General features: G+C 47.8%; 1 protein-coding gene across 1 annotated transcript; it reads right to left on the bottom strand.

The window, feature by feature from the left end:
• Positions 1-1,641: 1,641 nt before the first annotated feature.
• Positions 1,642-27,046, bottom strand: Mtarc1 (mitochondrial amidoxime reducing component 1). Its single transcript, XM_052200835.1, is given in 8 exon segments — positions 1,642-2,680; positions 11,452-11,523; positions 11,645-11,706; positions 17,001-17,141; positions 18,760-18,922; positions 22,418-22,591; positions 26,593-26,663; positions 26,665-27,046. Coding segments are annotated over 8 exon segments (1,023 nt in total). The 5' UTR covers positions 26,878-27,046; the 3' UTR covers positions 1,642-2,553.
• Positions 27,047-27,139: the final 93 nt, after the last annotated feature.

The raw sequence follows: 27,139 nt of genomic DNA on the forward strand, positions 1-27,139 counted from the left end.
TTTACTGGCAAACCTATACTGGGTTTACCTGTAAACATATCTATCAGAGCTCTCCTTAATTGATACGGAGAAGCCTAGCCCACTGTGGGTGGCACCATTCCCTAGGCAGGGGCATCCTGAACTGTGTGCAGGTGAAGAAATCAAGCTCTGCTCAACCAATTGAGTATGTGAGCATTCATTTCTCTCTCTGCTCCTGATTGTGAGTACAACAACCAGGTCCCTCAAATACCCGCAGCCTTGACTCTTCCACATGGTGGGCCTTGAATTATGGGCTAAATAAATGTTTTCTCCTCTACACTGCTTCTGGGCATGGTATTTTATCACAGTGGCATAAGAAAAACTACAACCGGGCTCAGACTCACTATGGAGCCCCATGTAGTCTTGAACTTGTGACGCGTCCCCTGGCTCAGTCCTTCCGGGGCTGGGCTTGAAGGTTCATCCCACCACACTCGGCTTTCTTTCAGTTCTTGTGTGCCTAGGTTGCTATTTTACTTCCTGCTGGCAAGTTTCTAGCACTTTCTGTGGCATGCCAAGACAGCAAGTCTTTAAGGTTGCCCCCTGGAGTCATTCCACAGCCCTAGTCATGTTCTGCAGCCCTGAAGTTCACCTGTCAGCCATGATTACAGCATAAAGGCCCCATGCGTACAACAGCCACAAAATGCAGATATTTGGGCATGACCTCCCACGTCTGTCACTGGCTCTTACGAGTTCTTCCCGAGGGTTTGTGATGGTCGGTGAACCTGATCCTATATTTCAAGTGTGTGTGTGGTCAGGATCCAAAGTAATTGGGACATCAGCTTTTCCTTTGGCACTAACCCACTCATTAAATAGAAAATAAATGCAAGAAGGTGGCCTTTAAATCTTACTGAGAGTGAGCTTGAGACCTGCTCAGAGCTTCTGGAGGTCACCGGGTTCTCTGTCTTCAAGTGGAACCTTCCATCCAATGGACTGAGGAAGGCAAGTGTTAGGTGAGGAGAGCTCTGGGTGCCGTCCTCCATTTGGGGGGTGCCGTCCTCCATTTGGGGGGTGTCTTCAGTGATAACTCTAGCTGCCTCACACAAGATTATGTCCAGAGAGAATGAGGCTTTCACCTGCAGTGACAAGCCACGGGGAAGTGCATGCCTTCTTCCCAAGGTGAAGCTACGGGCCTAGGGCCACAGAGGGGAAACATGGCTGCTCTGCCTGCCTGAAGGGGATCCCAGGGACTCACACCACGGTGGAAGGAGAGAACTGACTTCTGCAAATCATCCTCCAACCTCCACTAGTGTATCATGGCATTTATGTGCGTGCACACACACACAATATTTAATATACTAATATACATATTTATATATGTTTAAATAAAGTAAAAATTTAAAATAGTAAAATAAAGTCAATTTCCTAACGCAGAGAAATGCGGAGCACCTGGGGACTCCCACACTTCCTTCAGATGGAAATGTTTCTAGTGCTTGGCTAAGTTCACAAGACTGTGTTTCTCTGCTTTGTGTGCTGACCCCAGGAAACACTGAAACAGAAGGAAATCTGAAAGAAGAAACACTTGGAACCAAAGAACTCACAGAACCAAAGAACAGGCTGAAGAACGACTTCAAGCATGTCAGTTTTTAAAACGTTTTAAGTTCTAAAACTAAACAACAAGCACAAGGTTGCTTTTATCATTTTCTTTTTTAATTTTTCTCAAGGTGGGCTGAGCTATCATTCACCACCACTAGGGGGCACCATACCCCCTCGGGGCCATTTCATTTATATTAAGAGAGACATCATTTTCCTGGGCAAGAGAAAATCTCATCTTAGACTCCCCAGGGGAGGTATCTCCCTCCCTGGCGTCACTGTCTAGCCCCACATGCTAGGAACCATCTTGAATCCTTTTGTGGGTGGAATCAACACTTTGCTTGAAGAGTGGAATCATCTTGTTTCTCACAGAGCTGAGAGTCAGTCTGGATGTTCTAGACGGCTTTGGTCCCTGACACCTCAGAGGTGTTCTTGGGTTAATAGATCCATCAAATCTTCACCCTGTCAGTAAGCAACAGCATCTGGTCCAGGAGGATCTATGGGACAATTTGTATCTTCAGGGCTTTGCCCTTTAAACCGTTTCCAAAGCCTGCCCTTGAGGAAAAGCTTTACTTGGGAGAGTATTTCATTTCCATTGTATGCACCATGTCCAGGGGTAGCAAAGCATTCTGGGACATTCTTCTGGTTTACAGTCTTCCTCCTTTTTTCTTCTCTTTCCCAAAAGAAGGCTAGGGAGATGATGGGCAGCTGCTTGCTGTCTTAACAAGCGAATGCGGAAACAGAAGGATTACTCCATAATTATAAACAGGGCAATGTGATGACCCCTGCATTCTTTAAGAAACTTAAGAGGGACCTGCTAAGTTCGCAAGGCTGTCTCTCCCTGCTTTGTGTGCAGGCCCCAGAAAACATCGAAAACAGAAGGAAATCTGAAAGAGAAACTTGGAGCTCAGGGATCCAGAGAACAGGCCCAAGAACCGGTCAAGCGATGTCAGTTTTCAAAACATTTTCAAGAGACCCCTATTCTTCCAGAACGAACAGTTCCCATCACTGACTCAGGAGGTACACAGGGTCTCCCACTTTGACTGTCCCTGGATTTTCCAGAGCAAAATATTGTCCAAAAAGGGGTAACTTTCCATACAACGCTCGTTCCGAAGGGTCACACAGGCGGTAGCTGCAACAGGAAAAGGCCCTGGTGAGTCATAGGAAGAGGAAGAGCCTGGACCCCACGTGACTTTGTCAGGGCTGAAGCAGGTGTCCGCCCAGTCAGGCGGGCTGTGCCTAGAGCAGGGTTCCAGTCAGTTCTAATGGCCCAGCTCCCCCCCCCCCCCCACACACACACACACCCGGGGAAGGCCAGAGAGTGACAGGCCAGTCGGAAGTACCAAGGACGGCCAAAAGCAACATCCTCAAGGCTTTTCCCTACAGCGATATTCCTTTTTCCAACATTAAGAACTAGGTACTTGGGACTGGGGAGGTAGCCCAGTGATTAAGAGCACTGGCTGCTCTTGCAGAGGACTAGGGTTCGGTTCCCAGCACCCACACCAAGAGGCTCATAACTGCTTATGACACTTGGCTCTGTGATCCAATTCCTTCCTCTGGCTCTGTTAAGACTGCACACATGTGACACACAGACACAGGAGCAGACACAATGCTCAGGAACAGTAAACAAACAAACAATAAACAAACAGCTTAAATTTGAAGAAAGATTTAAAATTAAAAAATAAATAATCCCATATGCTGGAGTATGCATAACGGGATCTTCTTTGAGTTACTGTTCTCACCAGACATGCCTGTAATTTTCCTTTTCTCTCACAATTTCTCCACGGCGTCGCCTGGTCCAAGGTCACAGCCAGACTCTCACCCACTCCACTGCCTCTCTCCCTTCCCGGCCCATGGTTGCCCAGAGCAGAGGCCCTTGGTTGCCCAGAGCAGAGGCCCTTTGAGGGCGCCATTTGATTTTGTTCCCTCTTCTTGATCCCACGGCTCCATGCTGCTGCGACACGGCCACGTGGGAAGTTGTGCTCTCTAACTTCTCTAAGTTCTTGGCCAACTCTTTTTCTTTACCATCCCCCCTCCTACATCAATTATTGTGGACATGATTCTATGACTGTGTTCCTAAGGAAAGGGTTTGCTTGTTTTTCTTTGAGTGTGTGAGTGTTTCTCTGCGTGCTCATAAGCACAGCACATGTGTGCAGGGACTGAGGGTGACAGAAAAGGGCTCTCCTTCAGCTGGAGTTTCCCGCAGCTATGCGTGTCCAGAACGGGACACCGAACCCTGTTCTCTAGAAGAGCAGCTCTGCTTTTAACCACCGAGCCATCTCCTCAGCCCCGTGCGTCTTAGCTTCATTCTGATCTTAATATTCTCCAACTAGGAAAGCCCCTCTGGCTGCCCAGCGCATAAAGAATAACACTACAGGGGCTGGAGAGATGGCTCAATGCCTCAAGAGCACTCACTGTTCCTCCAGAGGTCCTGAGTTCAAGTCCCAGCAGCCACATGGTGGCTCACAACCATCCGTAATGGTTTCCAATGCAATTACATTCTGGCATGTCTGAAGACAGCTACGGTATACTCGTGTTGTTGTGATTATAAAAAGATAAAAAGCTATTAAGATATGTTCTATGGGGTGTGGTGAGGTGTAGGGGAAGGGGTTGCCTCCACCAGCCCATGCCGAGGCGTCCTTTCCCCCTGAGGGACCAGCCACACTACAGTGTCATATAGAATAGAGTTTATTCTTCAGGGCATGGGGAGGGGAGTGAAGAGGGTTGTAGAGGCAGAGAAAGGCAGAGAGAAGGAGAGAGTAGAGAAGTAGAGGCCGGCCATGACCACATGGAGAAGGAGGGGAGGAATGGGGAGAGAGGGGGAGCAAGAGGACAAGGGGTAAGAGGAAGAGGAGGGGCAAGCAGCCCCTTTTATAGTGGGCCAGGCCTACCTGGCCATTGCTAGGTAACTGTGTCATAGAGCTTAGACGGAATCATGTACATAAAATAAATAAATAATTCTTAAAAAAAGAATAACACGGCAGCTCTACCACACAGTGTGAAAAGCCCTGTACCTGTCCCCAGACAGCTTTCTCAAACTTTTCTCTGCTACAGTCTGCACTCATGTAACACTGCAGGATTCCCCACTGTGCTTTATCTGGCTTTCTGACTCCTATAACCATCCCTCCTCCCCTATAGCTATCTCTCCTCCCTTATAGCCATCCCTCCTCCCCTATAGCCATCTGTACTGGCTGGTTTTGTGTGTCAACTGACACAGGTTGGAATTATCACAGAGAAAGGAGCTTCAGTTGAGGAGGTGCCTCCATGAGATCCAGCTGTGGGGCATTTTCTCAATTAGTGATCAAGTGGGGAGGGCCCCTTGTGGGTGGTACCACCTTTGGACTGGTAGTCTTGGGTTCTATAAGAGAGCAGGCTGAGCAAGCCAGGGGAAGCAAGCCAGTAAGAAACATCCCTCCGTGGTCTCTGTATCAGCTCCTGCTTCCTGACCTGCTTGAGTTCCAGTCCTGACTTCCTTTTGTGATGAACAGCAATGCAGAAGTGTAAGCTGAATAAACCCTTTCCTCCCCAACTTGCTTCTTGGTCATGATGTTTGTGCAGGAATAGAAACCCTGACTAAGACACCATCCCTCCTCCTCTTCCCCAGGCAGCAGAATCCCACCTTTCCCTCGAGGGCTCTACTCAAATGTCATCTGTTCCAGGGAGGAAGCCCACAATCCCATAAGGCAGCAGGGAGCTCCTGTTTCGTAATTTCTCTGCTCTTGCAATGTGTTCTCCTATAGGTACAAGCCACACATCTGTCTGTTCTATGGGACAGAATGACCTGGGGAAGTCAAAGTGTGCCCAGTTCCCTTTACCCTTACCCCCTGTTCTGGGCCTTGCCAGTCCCGTGCTGGCTCACGCTGCTTGTTGATGGATTAGAGTATTAGTACGTGAGACCCTTAAAGACAGTGTGAGCAAGGTGTGGTCATCCCAGCACTCCGGAGATACCAAGTTCAAGATCAACCTGGCTACATAGTGGGTGGGGAGGGGGTGGGGGGAGGAGCAGGGGTATGCACCTCTGCCAGGCAGAACACTCAAGAAGCCATGAAGAATTCATATATACAATGTGGAATGCCATGGTAAGACCAGGAAAGCTTTTTTTTTTTAGTTTCTCACTTAAGCTGACCTCAACATTATTATTGAAATTATTGTGTTCTACTTTACCTTTAAAAAAATACCTTGTAAAAACTTGGCACTACAGACTCTTCAAAACCTAAATGTCCGATGAGAACAGAGACTTAGACAAGACCCCATATGGCTGTGGACAAAAGGTCCAGCCTAGGCTATCCTCGACCTGTTGACCTTCCTACCTCAGGCTCTTCAGCATCTCTTTCTGGTTGTGCTACCCCAACCGACAGACCTAAATTTTCTGTTGAGGAAGTAAGTTTGGGGGAAGTTCTCATGTGGTCCAGGTTGGTCAGGGGCCGACTGGAGCTGTGATGACCTAGATCTCTGACCCTCTCCTGCTGGAATAGCAGGCCTGTGTGGCACGGCCCAGCTTAGGAGAGGCTGGGGATCAGATGGAAGCCCTTTGGTGTGTTAGGCTAGCACTCAAGCCCCTGAGCTAGAGCACCAGAATGTATTATATAAATGTGTGAGATTGCCAAAGAATACATTAAAATAATAATTAGCAATGAAAAAAGAGCTGAGTTTGTCTCCTCTGGAGCTCCCAACCCCTCCCTAGACTGTGGGATAACAGTATGTCTGCCAGCTTTTTACTGTAGCCCTGAACCTGACACACTACAGCCATTCAAGAAAGGAGTGGATGGATGGATGGATGGATGGATGGATGGATGGATGGATGGATGGACGGATGGACAGATAGATGAATGGACAGATGGATAGAGGGAAGGATGGATGGATGGATGGACGGATGGATGGATAGACAGATGGACAGATAGATGAATGGACAGATGGATAGAGGGAAGGATGGATGGATGGAAGGATGGATGGATGGACGGACGGATGGGTGTACAGCTAGATGAATGGACAGATGGGTGGAAGGATGGATGGATGGATAGATGGATGGACAGATGGACAGACAGGTGGATGGACAGATTGATAGATAGACAGATGAATAGACAGATGTATGGAGTGAAGGAAGGATGGATGGATGGATAGATGGATGGACAGATGGACAGACAGGTGGATGGACAGATTGATAGATAGACAGATGAATAGACAGATGTATGGAGTGAAGGAAGGATGGATGGATAGATGGATGGACAGATGGACAGACAGGTGGATGGACAGATTGATAGATAGACAGATGAATAGACAGATGTATGGACTGAAGGATGGATGGATGGACAAACCTGCTAATCTGGGCTATCTCAGCTCGCCTATAGTGTTTCCTCATGGCATAGCCTGCAGTAGCCTTGGGCCCGCGAATCCAGGTATTTCCTGTTTGTCTCTCTCTTGTTTGCCACGTGATGGAAGAGACTTTGGGGCATGGTGTGGGAGGGAGACAGCATTCATTTATGTGTTTGGCATGTCTTATTCCCAGGCTCTGTACTGTTGGACTGAGGAATCCACCTATCTCGGGGACTCCCTACACCTCTTACACACTAGCATATGCGTCAAGCACTTCACACAATACTCTCTAGCAAGGATGATACCACTCTTCACATCTACATAGTCCTAAGCAACCCTGCTCCCCAAGCCTGGAAAGAATCCAGAGATGTAACCAATCACCTTTAGCCTGGAGAGTTCCTAAGTGTCAGGTCAGAGAGACCAAATGAGGTCAAGAGCGGCCTCTAGTGGACATGACTAGGTATTGCAAGAGGTGTGTACCAAACCTTTACCATCAGTCTTGTCTGACGAATGAATTTTCTCTGACTTTATTTCTATCCATATCTATAGATAGATAGATAGATAGATAGATAGATAGATAGATAGATAGATGGATGGATGGATGGATGGATGGATGGATAGATAGATAGATAGATAGATAGATTCATACATACATACATAGATTCAGATACATAGATACATAGACACATAGACATATAAATACATACATAGACATATCTACATATATAACATCTAATATGCACCTATGTATATATATATATACATCTATATATATATAAATCTATTGATATTGATATCAATATAAATAGTGATATGGATAAATACATATGCAACCTCTGTTGGGGTTAACAAATTAGATTTTAAGATAGTGTCTCACTTTGTAGCTCAGAATGATGTGGGACTTACAATGCAGACCAGGTTAGCCTCAAAACTGTACCAATCTTCTGCTTCAACATCCAAATACGGACATTGCTAACAGCCACCATACTGAGCAAAACATTATATTTCAAAGAAAAATTCCCGTGTATTTCCTTTTGGAGCATATAGAACATGTGATTACTCTGACCAGCAAGAGGCCCTAAGGCATGTTACTTCCCCTAAACAGAGGTCTCTGGACTGGGCACTGCAGCTCAGTGGCACATGTTTGAGCCTCTGGGTTTCCTCCCAGCACTGAAAACAACCATCAGTAAACAACTCTTCGCCGGCCAGACGTCTCCACCCTTACATGATGGTGGAGCAGAAAGACTTTGTCAATTATAAAGTGCTGTGCATTGGTAAGGAGCAGGTGTGAGTCACACTGCCTTCTGTACCCACGCCAGAGACCAGGCTTAACCACAGGCAAGGTCCCTAGCCAGTCCCCATGTGGAGATCACAGAGTGATATGCACCCTTAGGTCCACCCCACTTCTGAGGCCTCGCCGCTGTCCACCTCCAGGGCTTGGCTCTGAGTTAAGCACCGTGTGGCAGCTCCCAAGGGTTGACGCATGGACACTGCCCGCACTCCGGGCCATCGATGCGGTTAAGTGTCATTGAAAGCAGCTAGCCTTAAGAATAGGAAGTTCTTCTGGCTTCCCCCACTCTCAAGTGTCAAACAGATACAGCAAGATATGGAGGAGCTGGTTTGTGGGGGCCTGAAGCCACCTATTGAAAATGATACAAATTGCTTTATTCTAGTTATGTGAAGTCCCCTTACAAAAAGAAAAAACAACAACAAACAAACAAAAACCAGGGCCTAGAGAAATGGTTCAGCACTTAAGATCACTAGCTGCTCTTCCAGAGAACCCAGGTTCAATTCACAGCACCACATGGAGGCTCACAACTGTCTGCGACTGCAGGTCCGGGATTCCACAACACCAGGCCTGCATGTGGTGCACATATATACGCATGCAGGCAATGCCCGTACACATAAAAACTTAAACAAACCTTTACAGAAAACAAAACAAAACAGAAACCCTGAAGCTTCAAGCCTAAGCGTGTTGGGACAGAACACAGTGACAGAATGTTTCCCTATTGCACACAGTGTCCTGGCTTCCAATCCTAGCACTATAAAAGAGAGAGAGAGAAAAGGAAAACGAAAACAAAAGAAGTCCCTCTTCAGCCAGTCCTCTAAGAAGACCAGAGTGGCCTCATTTGTCTTGTCCTTCTGCTTTCCCATGAGCAGACAAGCCTCCCTGAGCTTTGCCTATCCAGAATTAATCCTCTGCCAGGTAGTGCTTTGCCCAGCTGGGTTTCCATGGACCTCCTAGTCGTTCGTAGGCAAGGGCAGTCAGGTGGGTGAGGTGGGCTGCCCTGCCCAGCTCAGCCAGAGTAAAGCAGCGCCATCTCCCGGGCATCAGCAACACCCGAGATGCCGCTGAAGGGCTGCGCGCTCCGCTTGTGGTTTATACCCTGCAGCGGGGCCTCTCCCTGCTCGATTTATGACCACCTGTCCGGGAAAGAGTATAAATCACTATCTCCGTGGCACTTTAAATCTCGGGGAGAGATAGGAGAAGACACCTAGGCCGGCAGCACTGTCTCCCTGGGTATTAGAAGCAATTAGAGGCTGGGCTGTAAGAAGCCTGCAGAGGATCAGGCTCCTGTGATCACCCCCACGCTGCTGCTTCCTGCCCTTACTCTGTGTTTTGGGTCCATTACTCTTTCTACAAACATAGCCTCCCAAGGGAGGGGCTCTGACAGTGCAGAGAACCAGCCCCAGTCCCCAGAGTGCTTAGAGGAGGAGATGGGTCAGCAATCATGTGAGCCTTTCAAAACCAGAGAGAAAGGAAGTCTGAGATCGGGCAGTGTGTGAGGGAGAGGTAAGGAGATGTAACGGAGCCAAGCCGGCTCCCGAGTCTTTCATCTGACCTACATGAAGACTCATCTGAGTTTTTCTCATCTCCTATTTTATGAGGATTAGAGCCATATCTAGTGATACAAGCCTATATAATCCAAGATACCCAGGAGTCTGAGACAGGAGACTCACAAGTACAAGGTTTACCAAGTTCAAAGCCAACCTGGATGTCTTAGGGAAACCCTGCCTCAAGTCAAAAAGTAATGGCTGTGTTAAGAGCACTTGCTGCTCCAACAGAGTCCAGGTTCAGGTCCCTGGCTCCCAGGTGATGACTTATAACTGTCTACAACTAGAGTTCCAGGGGATCTGACGCCCTCTTCTGGCCTATGTGGGGACCATACACATACAAGCTATACACAAATATATATAGGTAAACACCCATATACATCATCATCATCATAATGAGAGAGGAGAGGAAGAAGGAGGGGGAGGAGGTGGGGAGAAGAGGGGAGGAGAGAGGGAGGGGGAGGGAGGAGGAGGGGAAGAGGGGAAGGGAGGAGGTGGGGGGGAGGAGAGAGGGAGGAGAAGAAGAAGAGGAGGAGGAGGAAGAAGAGGAGGAGGAGGAAGAAGAGGAGGAGGAGAAGGAGGAGGAGGAGGAGGAGGAGGAGGAGGAGGAGGAGGAGAAGGAGAAGGAGAAGGAGAAGGAGAAGGAGAAGGAAAGGAGAAGGAGAAGGAGAAGGAGAAGGAGAAGGAGAAGGAGAAGGAGAAGGAGAAGGAGAAGGAGAAGGAGAAGGAGAAGAAGAAGAAGAAGAAGAAGAAGAAGAAGAAGAAGAAGAAGAAGAAGAAGAAGAAGAAGAAGAAGAAGAAGAAGAAGAAGAAGGAGAAGGAGAAGGAGAAGGAGAAGGAGAAGGAGAAGGAGGAGGAGGAGGAGGAGGAGGAGGAGGAGGAGGAGGAGGAGCCGGGGTGTCGTGGGGCATGCCTGTAATCCCAGCACTTGGGAGGCAAAGGCAGGTGGATTTCTGTGTTCGAGGCCAGCCTGGACTACAGAGTGAGTTCCAGGATAGCCAGGGCTACACAAAGAAACCCTGTCTCAAAACACCAAAAAATAAAATAAAATAAATAAATTTTTAGAAGAAGAAGAAGAAGAAGAAGAAGAAGAAGAAGAAGAAGAAGAAGAAGAAGAAGAAGAAGAAGAAGAAGAAGAAGAAGAAGAAGAAGAAGAAGAAAAAGACAGCAGGGGCCAGAGCTCAGTGGTGGAAGATCATGCCAGGCATTCACAAGGTCCTGGACTCAATCCCTAGAACCTAAAAACATAACAGATTGAGGACCTGGCCTAAGGAGACTTGCTGACAGTGACAACATTGCAATGGCTGGGTCTCTTTCCACTGCCCAGCCTGTCTTTCTCTTTACTGTATCTCCTCCACTCCAAGGAAAATAACAAGACTAGATTCTCCACTGCTCTGATGTTACATAGATGTAAGAGCTGTAGTGTATCACTATTGCTGTCCCCAAGCTTGCTCCTCTGGGGTACTTTGCTTCACATGGTGACTTTTCCCACAGTGCATTATGGGAGCCCCTATCCCACCCCATTACTCTAGAGATACCTTCCAAGACCTCCCGTGGGAACAGCAAATTGTAGGCAGTATGGAACCCTGGGCATACTGTCTTTTCTGTATGTACCAACAACCTAGTGGCCAGGACTCCCTAAAGCTCGCATTCCGCACTGTACTGTCTACGCTGCACTGTTTCCACTGTTCCCCGTTATAGATATTATTTAAATATGGCTCCTCAGACGCCCAGACCCCATGTGCCTGGTTCTACCTCCTCAGTGTCTCCAGAGGCTCCTTCTTGTCCATGATGCCAGTGTCCGGATCCACTGTTGTTAAAAGACACCTGGACATACATACACACACACAAAGCGTTACACAGGGAACAAAGCAGAGAAGCCCTGCCCCCACCCTCCATGCCACCCCCATCCCTGTGCACCACCCCCCACGACAGGAAAGGCTCTTACCGGGTGCAAGCTATCACCCGTTTCAATTCCACATCTCCAATGAGAACCTCGTTCCAAGAATCCTAGAAAGTAAAGAACAAATTCCCGGGAGCTCCTCTGGGTGCACACCTGTGTCGGGACTTGTGGGGAGTCATACCTAATGATGTCACTGCATCAGAGGTGCTTCACCTCAGTCCAGAGGGGACAGTGGACACCACACACCTGTTAGTTCCCTGTCTTCCTAAGCAACGTCTCTCCTCTTTGAAATCTTACCCACACACGATGCCCTAGGTTGAACCCCAACACAGCATGATGTCACACATGACACCCTAAGTTGGATCCCCTGAACTGAGCATGATGTCACACACCTTTAACCCTGGTACCTGGAAGGCAGAGACATGAGGATCAGAACTTCTAAGCCAGCCTTGATACATAGCAAGTTTATTTCAGCACAGCCAGGGAGGGCTGTTACACAGGGAAACCCTGGTTAAAATGAGCAAACAAAAAGTCTGTGTATTGCTCTTGCAGAAAGCCAGATCCTAGCATCCTTGTCAGCCAGCTCATCACCACCATCATGCCAGCTCTAGGGAATCAGAGGCTCTCTTCCGGCCTCCAGGGACACCTGCATTTACATGCATATACACGCTCCACATACATAATTAAAAATAAATGATTTCATTTAAAAAAAGAATGTCAGGTTAGGAGGCAGCAACGGGCGGCTCTCTTTGAGTTTGAGACCATCCTATTCTATATAGCAAGTTCCAAGCCATTCAGTTTTACATAATAAAACCCTTCTCTCTCTCTCTCTCTCTCTCTCTCTCTCTCTCTCTCTCTCTCTCTCTCTCTCTCAAAAATGTTATTAAAAAGAAAATTAAGATAAAAATAGCACCATCTGGAAAGTGCCTGTTTAGCAAAGGGAAGAAGGAGGAGAAAACTATTGCTACTGACTTCACCCCAGGCCCGAAAAGGAGCTGGGCCCAGAAGAGTCTATGGGAGTCTAAGTCAGGACATGCTGGCTGGAGGTAATATCTCCAAACAAGATGGGCTAGTGCCAGAAAGGCCTGGACAGAGTCAGCTCTGGCCTAAGGTTATACATCACTACGGGTCCAATTTACAGTTTATAGAGATCTTATTGAAAGCACGGGCTAAGAAAATGAACTGTGCCATGTGATAGAATTTGAAGGTATGGATTTAGTATTAGTATTATTAATTACATATAATGATTACTTAAAATTCAGGTATTTGTTATTACTGTCTATGTGTGTAAATGGGTGAGAGGGATGTCATGGTGAGTGGTAAGTCTTATGAGCTGAGCCCACTTGCAGGCTTAGTAAGGACATTTTGAGAGACAGAAGGCTATTGAGCAAGGCAGTCACATTGAAAAGTGTAAGAGCTCCCACAGGCCCCTGGGAACTTGTTCCTGGCCCCTCCAGGGTTCAAGAAAGAACACTTTGTGGTCCAGACATGATGATATATCAAACTCTGATCTAGCAGGTAGCCAAGAACTGAAAAATCACAAGGCAAGTGCATGTGACTGGGCCTGGAAGGGGCAGAACAGAGGGAGGAGCCAGGAGCAAACTTGCAGTGCCAAATTCAGTGAAAGAGTGTTGTGCCCCAAGCAGATGCTGGAAAGTGAAAAGGGCTCTGGGTAAGATAGGAGTTTGAGGGCAACCTGGGAGCATGCATCTTCTTTATCAACAGAACTGAGCCCTTCAGAGGGAGTCCTGGGCTGTGTGAACCTAAGGAGTGGAAGGATTGGTACAGATTGCTGAGAAGTTCACAAGGAATGGGGAGGAGAGAGGGAGAGAGAAGGAGAGGGGGGAAGAGGGGAGAGAGAGAAGGAGGAGGAGAAGGAGGAGAGAGAGAGAGAGAGAGAGAGAGAGAGAGAGAGAGAGAGAGAGAGAGATTGTTTCAGCATAGCCAGGGCTGTTACACAGGGAAACACTGTTTAAAACAAGCAAGTGACAGTCTCAAAACATCAGTTGTTGCCTTTTGTCAATATGATTAATAATTGACACAACCCTTTGTATATGGCCCACTGTCAGAAAGGAACAGAAGTAACACATTAAGGATGCATGCAGTTCACTCATGGTGCAGACATTCTGCCATCTTCAGAGGAATGTTGTTGCAAGATATTTGATCACATTGTCAACCTCGAGACCACCCACAGTTATTGGGAAAACCTGTTTCTTGTTGTGGTGCGGCTCAGCCTTAGCTCACACACACACTTTTAATCCCTCTGACTGGAATGCACATTCCCTTAGCACACATCTTTAATTCCAAACAAGGACGGTAAAGTTAGTTTGTAGAAGGAAGCACCCATGTAAGTGATCTGCCTTCACGACAGATCAGGCAGAGTCAAAGTCAATTGAGTGGTAGACAAAGTGATGAAAGATTTGACAGAAGAGTATACACCCCATTCTCACGAGAACAGACAGAAAAGAGAGGCTACTGAAGAGAGGGCAGCATGGAGAGAGGAGGCAGTTTTACCAGGAGAGTTTTACAGAGAGGGGCTGAAGAGAAAATGAGCCAGAGACGGAGAAAAAGCTAGAAGATTAGTCTGAGGCCAAGCAGAGCAAAAAGTCAGAGGCCAAGAGAAGAGCCAGATTAAATCAGTCAGCTTACAGAGGAGTTTGAGCCAAAACAGCTGAGTGGAATCAACCAGCCAGAGATCAGAAAGAACTAGGAAGGGGTGAGCTTATTCAGCAGCAAGTCTCAGAGACTGGAAATATTCTAGGCCTGGATTAGATTGTGTGGAGGCTGGAAGCTTCCAGGACTGGGCCTAGGTTAGCAGATGGAGGCAGTACGCCTCTGAGATGACAATTACATCAGGTGAATAAAATTTACCTTTATAGAGCATACATGTTTAAACCTGAGAGTATGCAAGGAATATGTTACAGAAAACATCAGAGGTGAGCTAGCAAGATGGCTCACTGGTAAAGACTCTTGCCAACCAAATCTGAAGACCTAAATTCAATCCCTAGGGCCCACATGACTGCAAGAGAGCCAATTTCCACAAGTTGCCCTCTGACCTCCACACATGCACAGAATGTGTACACACATAGATAGATAGATAGATAGATAGATAGATAGATAGATAGATAGATAGATAGATAGATAGATGATAGATAGATAGATAAAATTTAAAAGTATCAGGGGTGTATTTGTGGGAATGGAATTCCTCGATTGTTCTTTTCCCATCATTCCTTGTTCATGTCTCACAGCAAAGCCAAGAGACAGAATCAGTTCCTCTAATATATGGGGTTAGAACTCACTCTTTTGGCAGAGGGGAAGGCTTCTTTCCAATCTCCTCAGCTTTTCCCTTTCTATATACATACAAAAAGTATGGCCAGAAGTAAATTCCTCTCTAAGGCTGACATCTATCTCTGCTGGGTCTGCACTGATGGCCTTAATCACCAAGCCCCCAGGCCAGGGCTTCTCAAGTGTTTTTCCATTCACTACCACTTTCTACCTGAGAAATGTTTATTTGATTGCCCAAGCATCCAGTTCCAGAAAATAGGTACAGTTTCCAAACATTTGTTGATAATAAACCATAAAAAACATTTTTAAAACAATCCTTCAGAGCACTTACCGTGTAGTTATTTGCCAAAGACTAAAGTAAACTTTGTATGCTAATGATAGGAATGTGTTTGTCTGACAAAATACAAATCCAAAGAAATTCTTACTGGCTATGTGCTGAAGTGAAGGTAGAAAGGTATTACCTTTGTTTTCTGTTATGAAACCATTATGTTGTACAGAAACTTTGTATGCACAATAAAGCCACCACAACTCATATCTAAGACAAATCTCCAATCTGAGCCAAGGTATTGCTTTCATCGCATGGTGTAATGGCTCAAAGTGCACATGTCACGTGTTCAGATCTGAGGCTGCAGTGAAATCACGTGATACCACACGGACAAGCACTGCCAGAAGCACATCAGATTCATCGTGTGACCGCGAGTTGTTTCACGTTCATTCCTGTATCCCCCATTACTTTTCTATTGCTGTGATAAAACACTGTGACCAAGCAATCTATAAGAGAAACCGTGTATTTGGGCTTATTCCAGAGGTTAAGAGTCTGGGATGGCAAAGCAAAGGCGTGGCAGTGGGAACGGAGAGCTGAGGTGCCACTTGCTGGGCCACAGTACAAGCAGAGAGAGCCAATGTTGCTAGGCCGCAGGCCCTGTGATGGTTTGTATATGTTCTGGCCAAGGACTGGCAGGATTAGAAGGTGTGGTCCTGTTGGAGTAGGTGTGTCACTGTGAATGTGAGTGACACATTCTCACATCCTAGCTGCCTGGAAGTGAGTATCCTGCTAGCAGCCTTCAGATGAAGATGTAGAACTCTCAGCACCATGCCTGCCTGGATGCTGCCATGTTTCTGCCTTGATGATACTGGACTGAACCTCTGGACCTGTAAGCCAGCCCCAATTAATGTTGTTCTTATAAGACTTGCCTTGGTCATGGTGTCTGTTCACAGCAGTCAAACCCTGACTAAGACGGTCCCAAACCTTCCCAAGCAGTGGCGCCAACTGGGAACCAAGCTATTCAAATGCCTGTGTCCACAAGGTCCACCTCCTGAAACCACCTCTGGCACTATTCCACGCTTCATGATGCTCACATTCAGTTCTGTGATGACCAGCATCTGCCTTCATGACAGATCGGGCAGAGTCAAAGTTAACATCCAAAGGTTATCCCAAAGGTAAGTCAGCGCTAGGGCCACAGAACACTAGAAACTGGCATCATGGTTCCCTACGCTGACACCTGGGAGTCAGAGGAAGGAGGCCCTGGAAGTGTTAGGAAATGTCCCCACCGAGCTGAGAAGTGTCCCGTCCCCTACCAGCTGCCACGCTAAAAATGCTGGTCTTCCTCAAAGGAGCCACCAGCTAGGCAGAAACTGGGTGGGGTAGCAAGACGAGACAAGCGTTTTGTTTGTCCCATGGACGCAGAGACCATGCTGTCCATGCTGAGTAAGTGTAGCCGAGTAAGGTAGCCAATCTGCCTACTCAGGGCTCTCCCCCACACCTCAGACCTCACACAGCAGCACCTCTGCCTCGCCCACGTGTGTCTTCCCTACATAAGACTTGACTTCTTAGGTGCTCAACAAACCTACCAAAAGAGTCGCTGTGCAGTACAGAGACAAACAACTCCAGGCAACAGTCTAGCCCAACATAAATAACATTATACGTTTTTGTTGTTGTTAGTTTGAGAAAGGGTCTTACATAGTTCAGGCTGGCCCTGAATTCATTATGTAGCTCAGGCTGGCTTTGAACTCCTAATCCTCCTGCCTCTACTACAGTTGCTTTGATTACAGTTACCTGGCAATAACTACTACATCTTTCATAAACCAGAAAGAGGCTATTCAGGCCAAATGTTACCTCGGCATAAACGCCACATCCCGAGATGACAAGGTTAGGCCTGAAGTTTGTTGCTTTCACTCTTTTCTCCAGCCTGGAGTTGAGATCTTCCAAGGATGCCTCAGAGAGGACCAAGAACGGACTTGCATCTGAGTAAGCCACCTGAGGAGGAAGCAGACATTGGATACAATGTGGCCCCGTAAGCCTCACACCCATGTGCATCTTCCATACATAAGCCTTCACTTCTTAGGTGCTCATAGGGGACATCCTGGGTCAAGTCCCTGAAAATTCAGCCTCCACACCCCAACACACACACACACACACACACACACACACACAGACATCTTTATAACTATTTTTCCAGTTATTTTCAAAGACAGGTCACAGCAATTCAAATCTTAACTGTCCTTGCAGAACTGCATGACATAAAGAGTTTGCAGAAAATGCTCAGCAGGCAAGAGCGCTGGCTACTTTTGCAGAGATCCAGGGTTCACTTCCCAGCAACCACACAGCAGTGTAAAAACCATTTGTAACTCCATTTCTAGAGGATCTGGTGCCCTCTTCTGGCCTTCAGAGGCACTGCACATATGTGGTGCAAAGACATTTAGGCAAAACATGAACACCTATAAAATTTTGTTTTGCTTTGTTTTGTTTTATGTATGACCTCAGAATCCTGCATCACTACATATGTTCCCTTAAAGACAACACTTCAGCTGGAGAGATGTCTCAGTGGGGTCCTGAGTTCAATTCCCAGCAACCACATAGTGGCTCGCAACCATATGTAACGGGATCTCATGCCTTCTTCTGGTGTGTCTGAAGGTAGCTATAGTGTACTCATACACATAAAATAAATAAATGAATCTTTTTGAAAAGCCAAGTTACTCAACTGGGGGGGGGGGCTGGAGAGATAGCTCAGAGGTTGAGAGCACTGGCTGCTCTTCCAGAAGTCCAGAGTTCAATTCCCAGCAACCACATGATAGCTCATAACCATTTATAATGTGATCTGGTGCCCTCTTCTGGCCTGCGTGCAGGCATACATGCAGGCAGAACACTGACTGTATACATAATAAATAAATAAACCTTTAAAAAAAAGACATGCTTCACCTTTCTAAGCATCCATTTTCTTTAATTTCGTTTAATAAGGTGACAAGCTCAATGGTTTCATTATTTTGAGAAAATGATCACTAGTTCTATAGGTACCTATCTTTATGCGACCTCTAATTTAATATGAAGTATGAGTGTTGGCTCTCATTTTTTGAACATCTAAGTCGTTCATAGTGCTACCGTCCTAAGTCATGAGCCTCTGCAGCCCTATGCCTCAAAGAACCAGCCTGACCACGTGAAATCTGGGGCTCCTCTTCCACACAGGTGCACCCTACATCTCCACTTGCAGTCTGACACACCGTTGTAAGAATGCTAAAACATTTGGACTACACTGTTACAGAATTGATTGAGAATAAATAGATATAATAGAATAAATGATAGAATAAATGCAGAATAAATAGTATTGGACCCCCACAGGCACCAGAACGCTTACACGGGGAGGGCAAGGCTCCCCCAAAAATCAAGAAACAGGAGCCCCACTCATGTCCTTATCCTGGCAGGAACGAGTGTCTTCCAAGAGACACTTGCGGTGCTCAGGCTGTGAGCGCAAGTGCTTGCTTTCTGTCTGTTGCTATGAAAACCACTTTAGCATGCCAGGGATGGGTCACCTGTGGGGAAACCCACAACAACTTTTCTCCATCCTCAGACCACACCAAGCCTCCCTCAAGCCGTTTACCTGGTCCGTGGGCCGGAACGCAGCCCTCATTTGCTGAGACCTTCTGGGGCGCATGCGCGGTTCGAAGTGCACCAGGCGACAGGACTGCGTCTTCAAGAAGCTGTTGACCCACTGAGCCGCATCCTCTCCACAATCCCTGCCCTGCACTTCCATGCCATGCACTCTGCAGTGGGTGGGCACAGGGCAATAGGAAGGGACAATTTGGAGGCTCTGAGTATTGTTAACGCTGTGTTCCAGAATGGGTCAGAAAAGTCGCATCGGTCCAACCATGACGCTGCTGGTATTTCTTCATCACCGGAAGACTTTACTTTTAGCTCAGTCCTCCCTCAGAGCAACTGTTTAAACCCCAGTGAGTGCTGTTTGAAGCCTCGCCTTTCCCATTTGTTTGTTTGTTTTCAAGACAGGGTTTCTTTGTGTCCTGAAACTCTCTCTGTAGACCAGGCTGGTTTTGAGATCCACCTGCTTCTGCCTCCCGAGTGCTGGGATTAAAGGCACGAGCCAACACACCTTTTCCCATTTGTAAAAGCAACTGAAGCATACCTGTGTCTCCCTTCACGAAAGGCACGTGGAGAGGGTGACGGGAGGTAATAAGTTTGAACGTCTTCAGAAGATCTGAGCAGGCTGGGAGACAGCATCTGGGGAGCTGGCTCAGTTGGTGTGAGCATGAAAACCCAAGTACCCAGAGAATGTTGGGAATTGGTTCTAACGTTTTGTCTTAATTCAGCTCCCAAAATTACATGTCCAGATGCTCCTAGGGTCCCTGTCCTCAACTGGTTTTTGATTGATCTATAAAGAGCCAGGGGCTATGGCTGGACAGGGTGAAAGAGGTGAGACTCTTAGGATTCCTGGGCAAGAAATACAAGGGGGAAGAAAGGATTCCACCAATAGAGGGGCGTAAGACAGACCGTGTGCTGTGAAGAAGCAGAAAGGTCGGACTTAAGAGCCGGCCAACAAGTAAGAATCCGGGAAAATGGCCCCAGGGGACACTCCTCCATCGGGTCCGGGATAGCAGAGATGAAATACAGATGTTAAAGGTGATAACTCAGGAATACCAGAGGGGGAAGTGTGGTTAGCCACGTGGAGTTAAGGAGAAGCCCAGAGGTTGAGCTAGTAAGGCATATTAAAAATAATGCTGTGTGTGTGTGTGTGTGTGTGTGTGTGTGTGTGTGTGTGTGTGTGTGTGTGTGATTTGAGAATCCAGAGAACTCTGGTGGGTGGCAAGAGGTATTATCACCCACCAGAAGCTCAGAGTGGATTAACAATTTACTAATACACACAGAGTCAGTCACCTAAGAGCCTCAAGTGAGGAATTGTTAATTGACAATTAACAATAGGAATTGTTAGTTCCTATTGTTAGGAATTAACACAGATCAGGAAGACACAGATCATTGTGGTGGAAAGAGAAAGAGAGACAGACACAGAGACAGAATGGGAGAAGAGAGACAGGGAAACAGAGAAACAGAGATAGACAGAGACATAGAGGCAGAGAGACACAGAGACAGAGAAGTTTTAGCAGCAGTGGGGTTTGAACCCAAGACTTTGTACATGCTCTACCACTGACCCACATCTTATTCTTTTTACTCTTTCTTCATTTTTCAGGTGGGGTCCACTGAGTTGTCCAGGCTACCTTTGAACTTATGATCCTCCTGCCTCAGCCTTTCTCCTGCTGGGATTATAGGCCTGACTGAGGTGGATTCATGGGGTTTTGTTTGTTTTGTGGGCTTTTTTTGAGACAGGGTTTCCCTGTATAGCCCTGGCTGACCTAGAACTCACTCTGTAGACCAGGCTGGCCTTGAACTTACAGAGATCTGCCTGCCTCTGCCTCCCAAGTTCTGGGGCTCAAGGTGTGCACCACCACACCCAACTCATGTTTCCTATATATTGAAAATGCAGAAACAATAACAAAAGTATTACTAATCCAAATCATTCTCCCACAATGAGAAAAAGGAAATTCTAGCTGCAGTTTCTTAGCTGCTAAGTCTGGCCCCAGGGCACCTCTCTTCCCGCAGCCCACCAGCACCAGGGCTTGGGAGGTGGTGGGCTTGTATACCCACAGCCCAAGCAATGGCCTCCTTCCTCCAACTGAACCCAGGACAGCCCTCAGCTACTGCTGTTCTTTTCCACTTTGTAACTTGCCCGCCTCGAGCCGAATATCATATCTAATAGGGCATTGTTACGAAAGCGCTTTGCAAGGACAGTCCTGGGACAGATTACAGGACTTCCTCTCTTCTGGGAAAGCCTCCCTTCCGCACCCAGCTTTGTCCCGGATTCTTTGGTGGGATTATTTTTCTCTTAGTTTCATGTTCAATGGGTTTGGACCTCTGTTTCTTTCTCCATAGAAGCTTATTTAATTAGCTAATTTATGTTTGAGTTCGGGTTCAAACCCAGAGCTTCAAGCCTGCTAGGCCAGTGCTCTACCGCTGCGCCACATCCTCAGCTTGCTACATTGGCCTTTTGTGTCCCTTGTTCCCACACCCGCATTTGAAGCCACTTGCTGCTTTCTCCTCTCATGACGCAGAGGACAGAGTGCGCAGGGCGTCCTGTGAACAGAGTGCCATTGTTCTGAGCCTGCCCGTTGGTCACTTACCCTCAGAATTGCAAGAGCATATGCACAGTCTGGATTTTAATATAAATATGTGTTCATACATGTATCTATAGGACATGGATGTAAAAGAGGGTCTGTGCATGGGGAGAAAGCAGTCTAAAGCATGACGGGGTGCAGAATGTCTCGTTTCCTGTTTTACTTAGAGTCTAGATTTAACTATCTATCATCTACTTACCTATCTATGTAAGGCCAGGGTTCATGTAGCCCAAGCTGGCCTCCAATTCTCCATATAGCCAAGGATGGCCCTGAACGTCAGATTTCTTACCCCTATCTCTTCAGCCTGGAGTTATATCATCATGCCTAGATGATGTAGCATGGACAGTGAATCCAGGGTTCATGTGTAGGACAGTGGGCAAGAACTGGACCACTCTGATCATATGTGATACGAAATATTGAAACAATTATTTGAGGGGAAGAAGGGACCAGTGGAGGAGCACAGGACAAGGGAATATGGGGCTAACATGAGCAAGGTACAGTGTGTGTGTGTGTGTGTGTGTGTGTGTGTGTGTGTATGTGTGTGTGTGTGTATGTGTGTGAGTGCATGTGAGTGCATGTGTGTGTATGTGAGTGTGAGTGTGTGAATTTGTGGCATGTGTGAATGTGTGTAAGTGTGCCTGTGTGTGAGTGCATGTGTGTGTGTATGTGTGTGAGTATGTGAGTGTGAGTGCATATGAGTGCATGTGTGTGTATGTGTGAGTATGTGAGTATGTCTGTGTGTGTATGTGAATGTGTGTGTGCATGTGTATGTGCATGTGTGTGTGCAAGTGTGTGTGGGGGTATATGAGTGCATTTGAGTGCATGTGTGTGAGTATATGAGTGTGTGTGAGTATATGAGTGTGTGTGTGTATGTGTGTGAATACGTGTGACTGCATGTGTGTGAGTATATGAGTGTGTTTGAGTGTAAGTGTGTGTGTGTGTGTGTGTGTATGCAAATGGCATAATGAAGTCCATCTATTATCTTGTAAGCTAACTGAAAACTTAAGCAATTGAAAGCTAGAGTGACAAACATGGAGTGTGTATTTGGTTCACGGGCCAGAGGCCTGCTCTACCCACCTGCACTGGAGGAGTTGGTTGGTGGCAGGCGGGCTGATAGGCAGCAGCAGGTCCTTTGTGTAGGCTGCGCTGAGAGTCAAGGTGTCGTCCTCACAGGTCAGAGAAATCAGGACCAGACGAGGCTCCTGCCGGGCAGTGACCATGTTCCCCTCTTCATTGATCACAAGCCAAAACCTGACATCGACAAAAAGCACAGGCTCCATAGAAAACAGCACAAGCAGCCGGGCCTTCACCAGAGCCACAATTACCCAGCTCTTATCCCCCAAGCCCCGCAAGCTTAGAGAGTCTGTCTGTCTGTCTGTCTGTCTCTCTCTCTCTCTGAACATTGCCTTGGCAATGAACAAGACTGAGGCCTGACACCGTCTGTTCATTTTAAAGGAGTCAATAACCACTCGAGAGTCGATGTGTAACAGATGGAACGTTTGACAGGACTTGATCATATTCTTTAAGCATGCCCCAAGAAGACATTAAGAACCCACTTCACAGCCGGCCAGAGGGTCACGGAGAAGCAGTGAGCTCTCAGGGGCAGAAAGGTGAGGTTGTCCCTCAAGGAGTTTACAGCCATATAGTTCGGCTGAGCAACAGGTGGCAGCAATTCCAAGCGCTATCTTTGTTTAATTTTATATTTTAGGCGCCAGCGTTTGCCTCCACCCTTGTATGCGCACCACATGCATGCAGTACCTGCAAAGGCCAGAAGAGGGAGTGCTGGCAACAAAACCCCATTCACCTGCAAGAGCAGCAAGCGCTCCTAACTGCTGAGCCCTCTCTCCAGCTGCACCCATTGAATGTTTAAATACTGGGGGTTGTGAATTCTGAAGTTTGCTGAAAAGGTCTGCTGTCCGTCTCTACAATACTTTCCTAGCTCACTCTGTTCCATGTTCAGAGATACTCACTCCTCAGGTAAAGGATAACTGGTAGAGCAATGGATAGAACCATTTCCAGAGGAAGTATGGTGCGTCCCCTCCCTGCTGCCAGGGAAAGGAAGGTTCAGGGCGGACACTGGGGCAGAAGCCTCTGAGCATTGCTGCTTACTGCCCTGATCTCCACGGTTTGCTCTGCCTGACTTCTTAAACAACCTAGGACCACCAGGCCTGGTGGGGGGCGGGGCACTGCCACCGTGGGCTGGGTCATTTCACATCATCACTAATCAAGAAAATGCCCCACAGACTTGTCTCTAGGCGTGTTCTCAACGAGGTTCCTCTTCCCAGATAAGTCTAAATTGTGTTGAGCTGACAAAAAAAAAAAAAAAAAAAGAATCAGGGTACCCCCCCCCCATTTACCATCTTATGCCTATAAATAAGTGGAAATTCAGATGGCTATAGCCAAATGCTTTGTGGAAAGGCACATGCTCTGTAAAAAGCTAGTATACGGCCAAATATGTGAGTCAAGGCAGAGAGCCAGCCTCACTACGCCCCACAGTATGCGGGTCCTCATTCTCTTGGTCCCCGGCCTGAAACAATAATCAGAGCCCCTGAGTGATCTCACTCGTGGCCTCTGTCAGTCCTGACAGCGGATTCCTCTAGATGCGTGAGCCTAAAACTAACTTGTACTGCTGCTTTGCTTCAAATAAAGTTACCAGCTGTTTTGGCAAGCCCTGATTTGAGAGAAAGAGAGGGGGGGAAGGAGGAGGAGGAGAAAGAAGAAGAAGAAGAGGAGGAGGAGGAGGAGGAAGAGGAGGAAGAGGAGGAGGAGAAAGAAAGAAAGAAAGAAAGAAAGAAAGAAAGAAAGAAAGAAAGAAAGAAAGAAAGAAGAAACAAGAAAGAAAAGAAAAGAAAGAAAAGAAAAGAAAAGAAAAGAAAAGAAAAGAAAAGAAAAGAAAAGAGAGAAAATTGGAAAAGGGGACTGGAACTCAGGGAAGGCCCAGCCTAGGCACCGACCACCAAGTAACATCACCCCCACCAAGTGTGCGAGTTCCCGCCCTCAGTGCATTCGGTGTTGCGCAACCGTCACCACCGTTTCCAAAACCATTTGCCTTTCCAAACAGAAACTCTGCACCCAGTAAGCAATAACTCACCGCGCCCACCCCCTCCAGCCCCAGAACCTTCTCTCCTGTTTCTGTTTATGAATTTGGAGTCAAGCAGCTGGAGCTGAAATCCTGTACTAGTCCCTCTGTGCCGTTCAGTTAACTTAGCGCTGTGTTCTCACTGTCCGTCCGCATTACTACAGGCCCCAGAACATCAGTCCTTGCCAAGGCTGGACGATATTCCAGTGTCTGTATAAATCACCATTATTTAATCTCCTCACCCTTGAAGGGACACTGGGTTATCTTCACTTCTTACTCGCTGCTGTGCACAGTTAAGTTTCAATGTTGCAAAAGCATTCCTTAGATTCAAGTCCCTGTCCCGTTTTCAACTACTTCTGGTAAACACGTCAGAACACGCCAGCCTTTGAGCCTGGTGTCTTTTCCCAGCTCTCTAGAATGTTCTAGGATGTTCTTCCAACTTACTTGCCTGGAAAGGGCCTGGCTGTTTTCTAGTTTTCAGAGTAAGCAATTGACTTTTTTTGGTACATTTTCCCTGAGTGCCCCCAGACACCCTTGCTCTCTGTCCTCAGGGTCCCCCAAGGAAGCAGTTCCTCGTTGTTTGGTTGTTTGCATTTGCTGTTGTTTACTTATTGCTTACATTCCCTGAGAGCTTGTGACTAAAGTGAAGAATTTGCCACCACAGCTGAGGTGCAATTCAGAACGCGGTTTCTGAATCAATATGGTAGCAAAAATGTCAATGCCCGCTGGGCGGTGGTGGCGCACACCTGTGATCCCAGCACTCTGGGAAGCAGAGGCAGACGGGATTTCTGAGTTCGAGGCCAGTCTGGTTTACAGAGTGAGTTCCAGGACAGCCAGGGCTACACAGAGAAACCCTGTCTCGAAAAAACCAAATCCAAAAATCAAAAAACAAAAAAAACAAAAAAACAAAACAAACAAACAAAAAAAAAAAGCCAATGCCCTTTGCCTCTGAGGCTGACAGAGTGTGTGTGAGGCCCCGCTGCTCAAAGCAGGCAATAGTTAGGGTTCCTGAAGAGGTGAGTAGCTGACCTTTGAACTTTGGCCGGAACTGCTGTGTCCTGTGAAAGGACCATTGCTGTGTTTTCAAGAGAGGGGGAGGAGAGCAGGAATCCGGCAGCCCTGGAGCCTCGCGTCAGCCACGGCCACCTCTAATGATCTTTGGTCCTTGAGACATGAAGAATTGCAAAACACTGGGGATGTGGGGTGGGGGCAGCCACACGAGACAAGGTCCACACTGAAAGGAGGAAGCCACCAGTCAGTCCATCAACCCTATGTAAAAGCCGCCCTTAAATCAGCTATAAGACAAGAAGGGCTTTGGAGCAAGGATCTCCATTTCTTCTTCTTGAACCAGTCAGTCAGCATGTCCACTGGACCGGCCTGATCCGGGGACCAGTCAGTCAGCATGTCCACTGGACCGGCCTGATCGGGGCGAAGGGCTTGTGTTCGCTTTTGAGAGCTGAGACTCTGTCAGCTCTGTTAGCCTGAGCCCTTTGCTGAAGAAGGCCCCGAGGATCCTAAAAGGCGGTCCTCTAGTGATGCCCAGAGCTGATGGAGACCAGACCTGAAGCGGACAGAGCTGCTGACCCTTCAGTGAAGCCCAGGTGACACGGGTCACTCCTCAGCTGGACTCTTAATCGCGGTTTACAAAACCTAGGTTCAGCCCCGCGCAGAGCCTTTATCTGATAAGAGCCTTAACACTCACAGATTATTTTTCTTAAGCTGCAAGAAGGCGTCCAACTTCTACACTACCAGTGATGAGCCGCGTCTAGGATCCAGGACCTTTGTCTTAGTTTAAATTTAAGACTATCGCTGAGAGTAAAGTAACCAAGGCCCAATCCTTTCCGGGTCCCTGGGTGGAGGGAGATTAAAATTTCTGCTTGCGGATTGGCCGGCATATGGAATGCCTTGTCTACACCACAAATTTGAAATAGCCACGGGAGGATGGACAGAGAGAGGTCCAGTTCCAGGAAGGGGGAAAACCCGGAAACTTCAGAGTTGCAGGTCCCCCGAGCTGTCTGGTGGAGGGTGAGGACCGCTCTTTCAGTTTCTCACCATCCCTTCCCCAGGCTCCAGTCTCTAGTCTGGGAAAGAAGGGACCTGTGAGCGGACCCCGCTGAGCTCCCCGCACCCACACAGCCTAGATCTGCGTGGCGATGCTCGGCGTCACGCGTACCTGTCGCGCAGGTGGCCACAGCGCAGCCCCATGTCGGTGCACTCCGCCTCGCTCACCGACACCCCCCTTGCCGGACTTGATGGGGTAGATCCAGAGCTGAGCCACCGTGCCCACCTGCTGCAGCCGCCGGCGCCTCCGGGGACGCACGCGACGCCAGACCACGGTCCCCAGCGCCACCGCGGCCAGTCCCAGCGCGGCGACGCCGAGCCAGGTGGACCGCGGCTGCCCGGGGACCCGGGACGCGGAGAAGCCGAGGAGGGCCAGCGCCCAGGAGCCGGCGTCCATGGCTGGAGCGGGCGGGACCTCGAGCGACGGGAGCAAGAGCTACTGTGGCCCGCAGCCTGGGCCTGAGCCCAAAGGCCAGCAGCTCCTGACCCTTCCCCTCCAATCCAAGTTGAGCATCTTCACTAGGCCTGAACGGGAGGTGGTGGCTCAGCAGTCGCTTGTCCCTACTTTCCGCAGCCTCCCCCACCCCTCCCCTCCCCTCCCTCGCTGACCCTCCCCCACAATCAATCAGAGCAGAACAGCTTATTTACATGTTTGCAGA

Source organism: Apodemus sylvaticus, chromosome 12 (assembly GCF_947179515.1).
Source record: "Apodemus sylvaticus chromosome 12, mApoSyl1.1, whole genome shotgun sequence".
NCBI lineage: Eukaryota > Metazoa > Chordata > Mammalia > Rodentia > Muridae > Apodemus > Apodemus sylvaticus.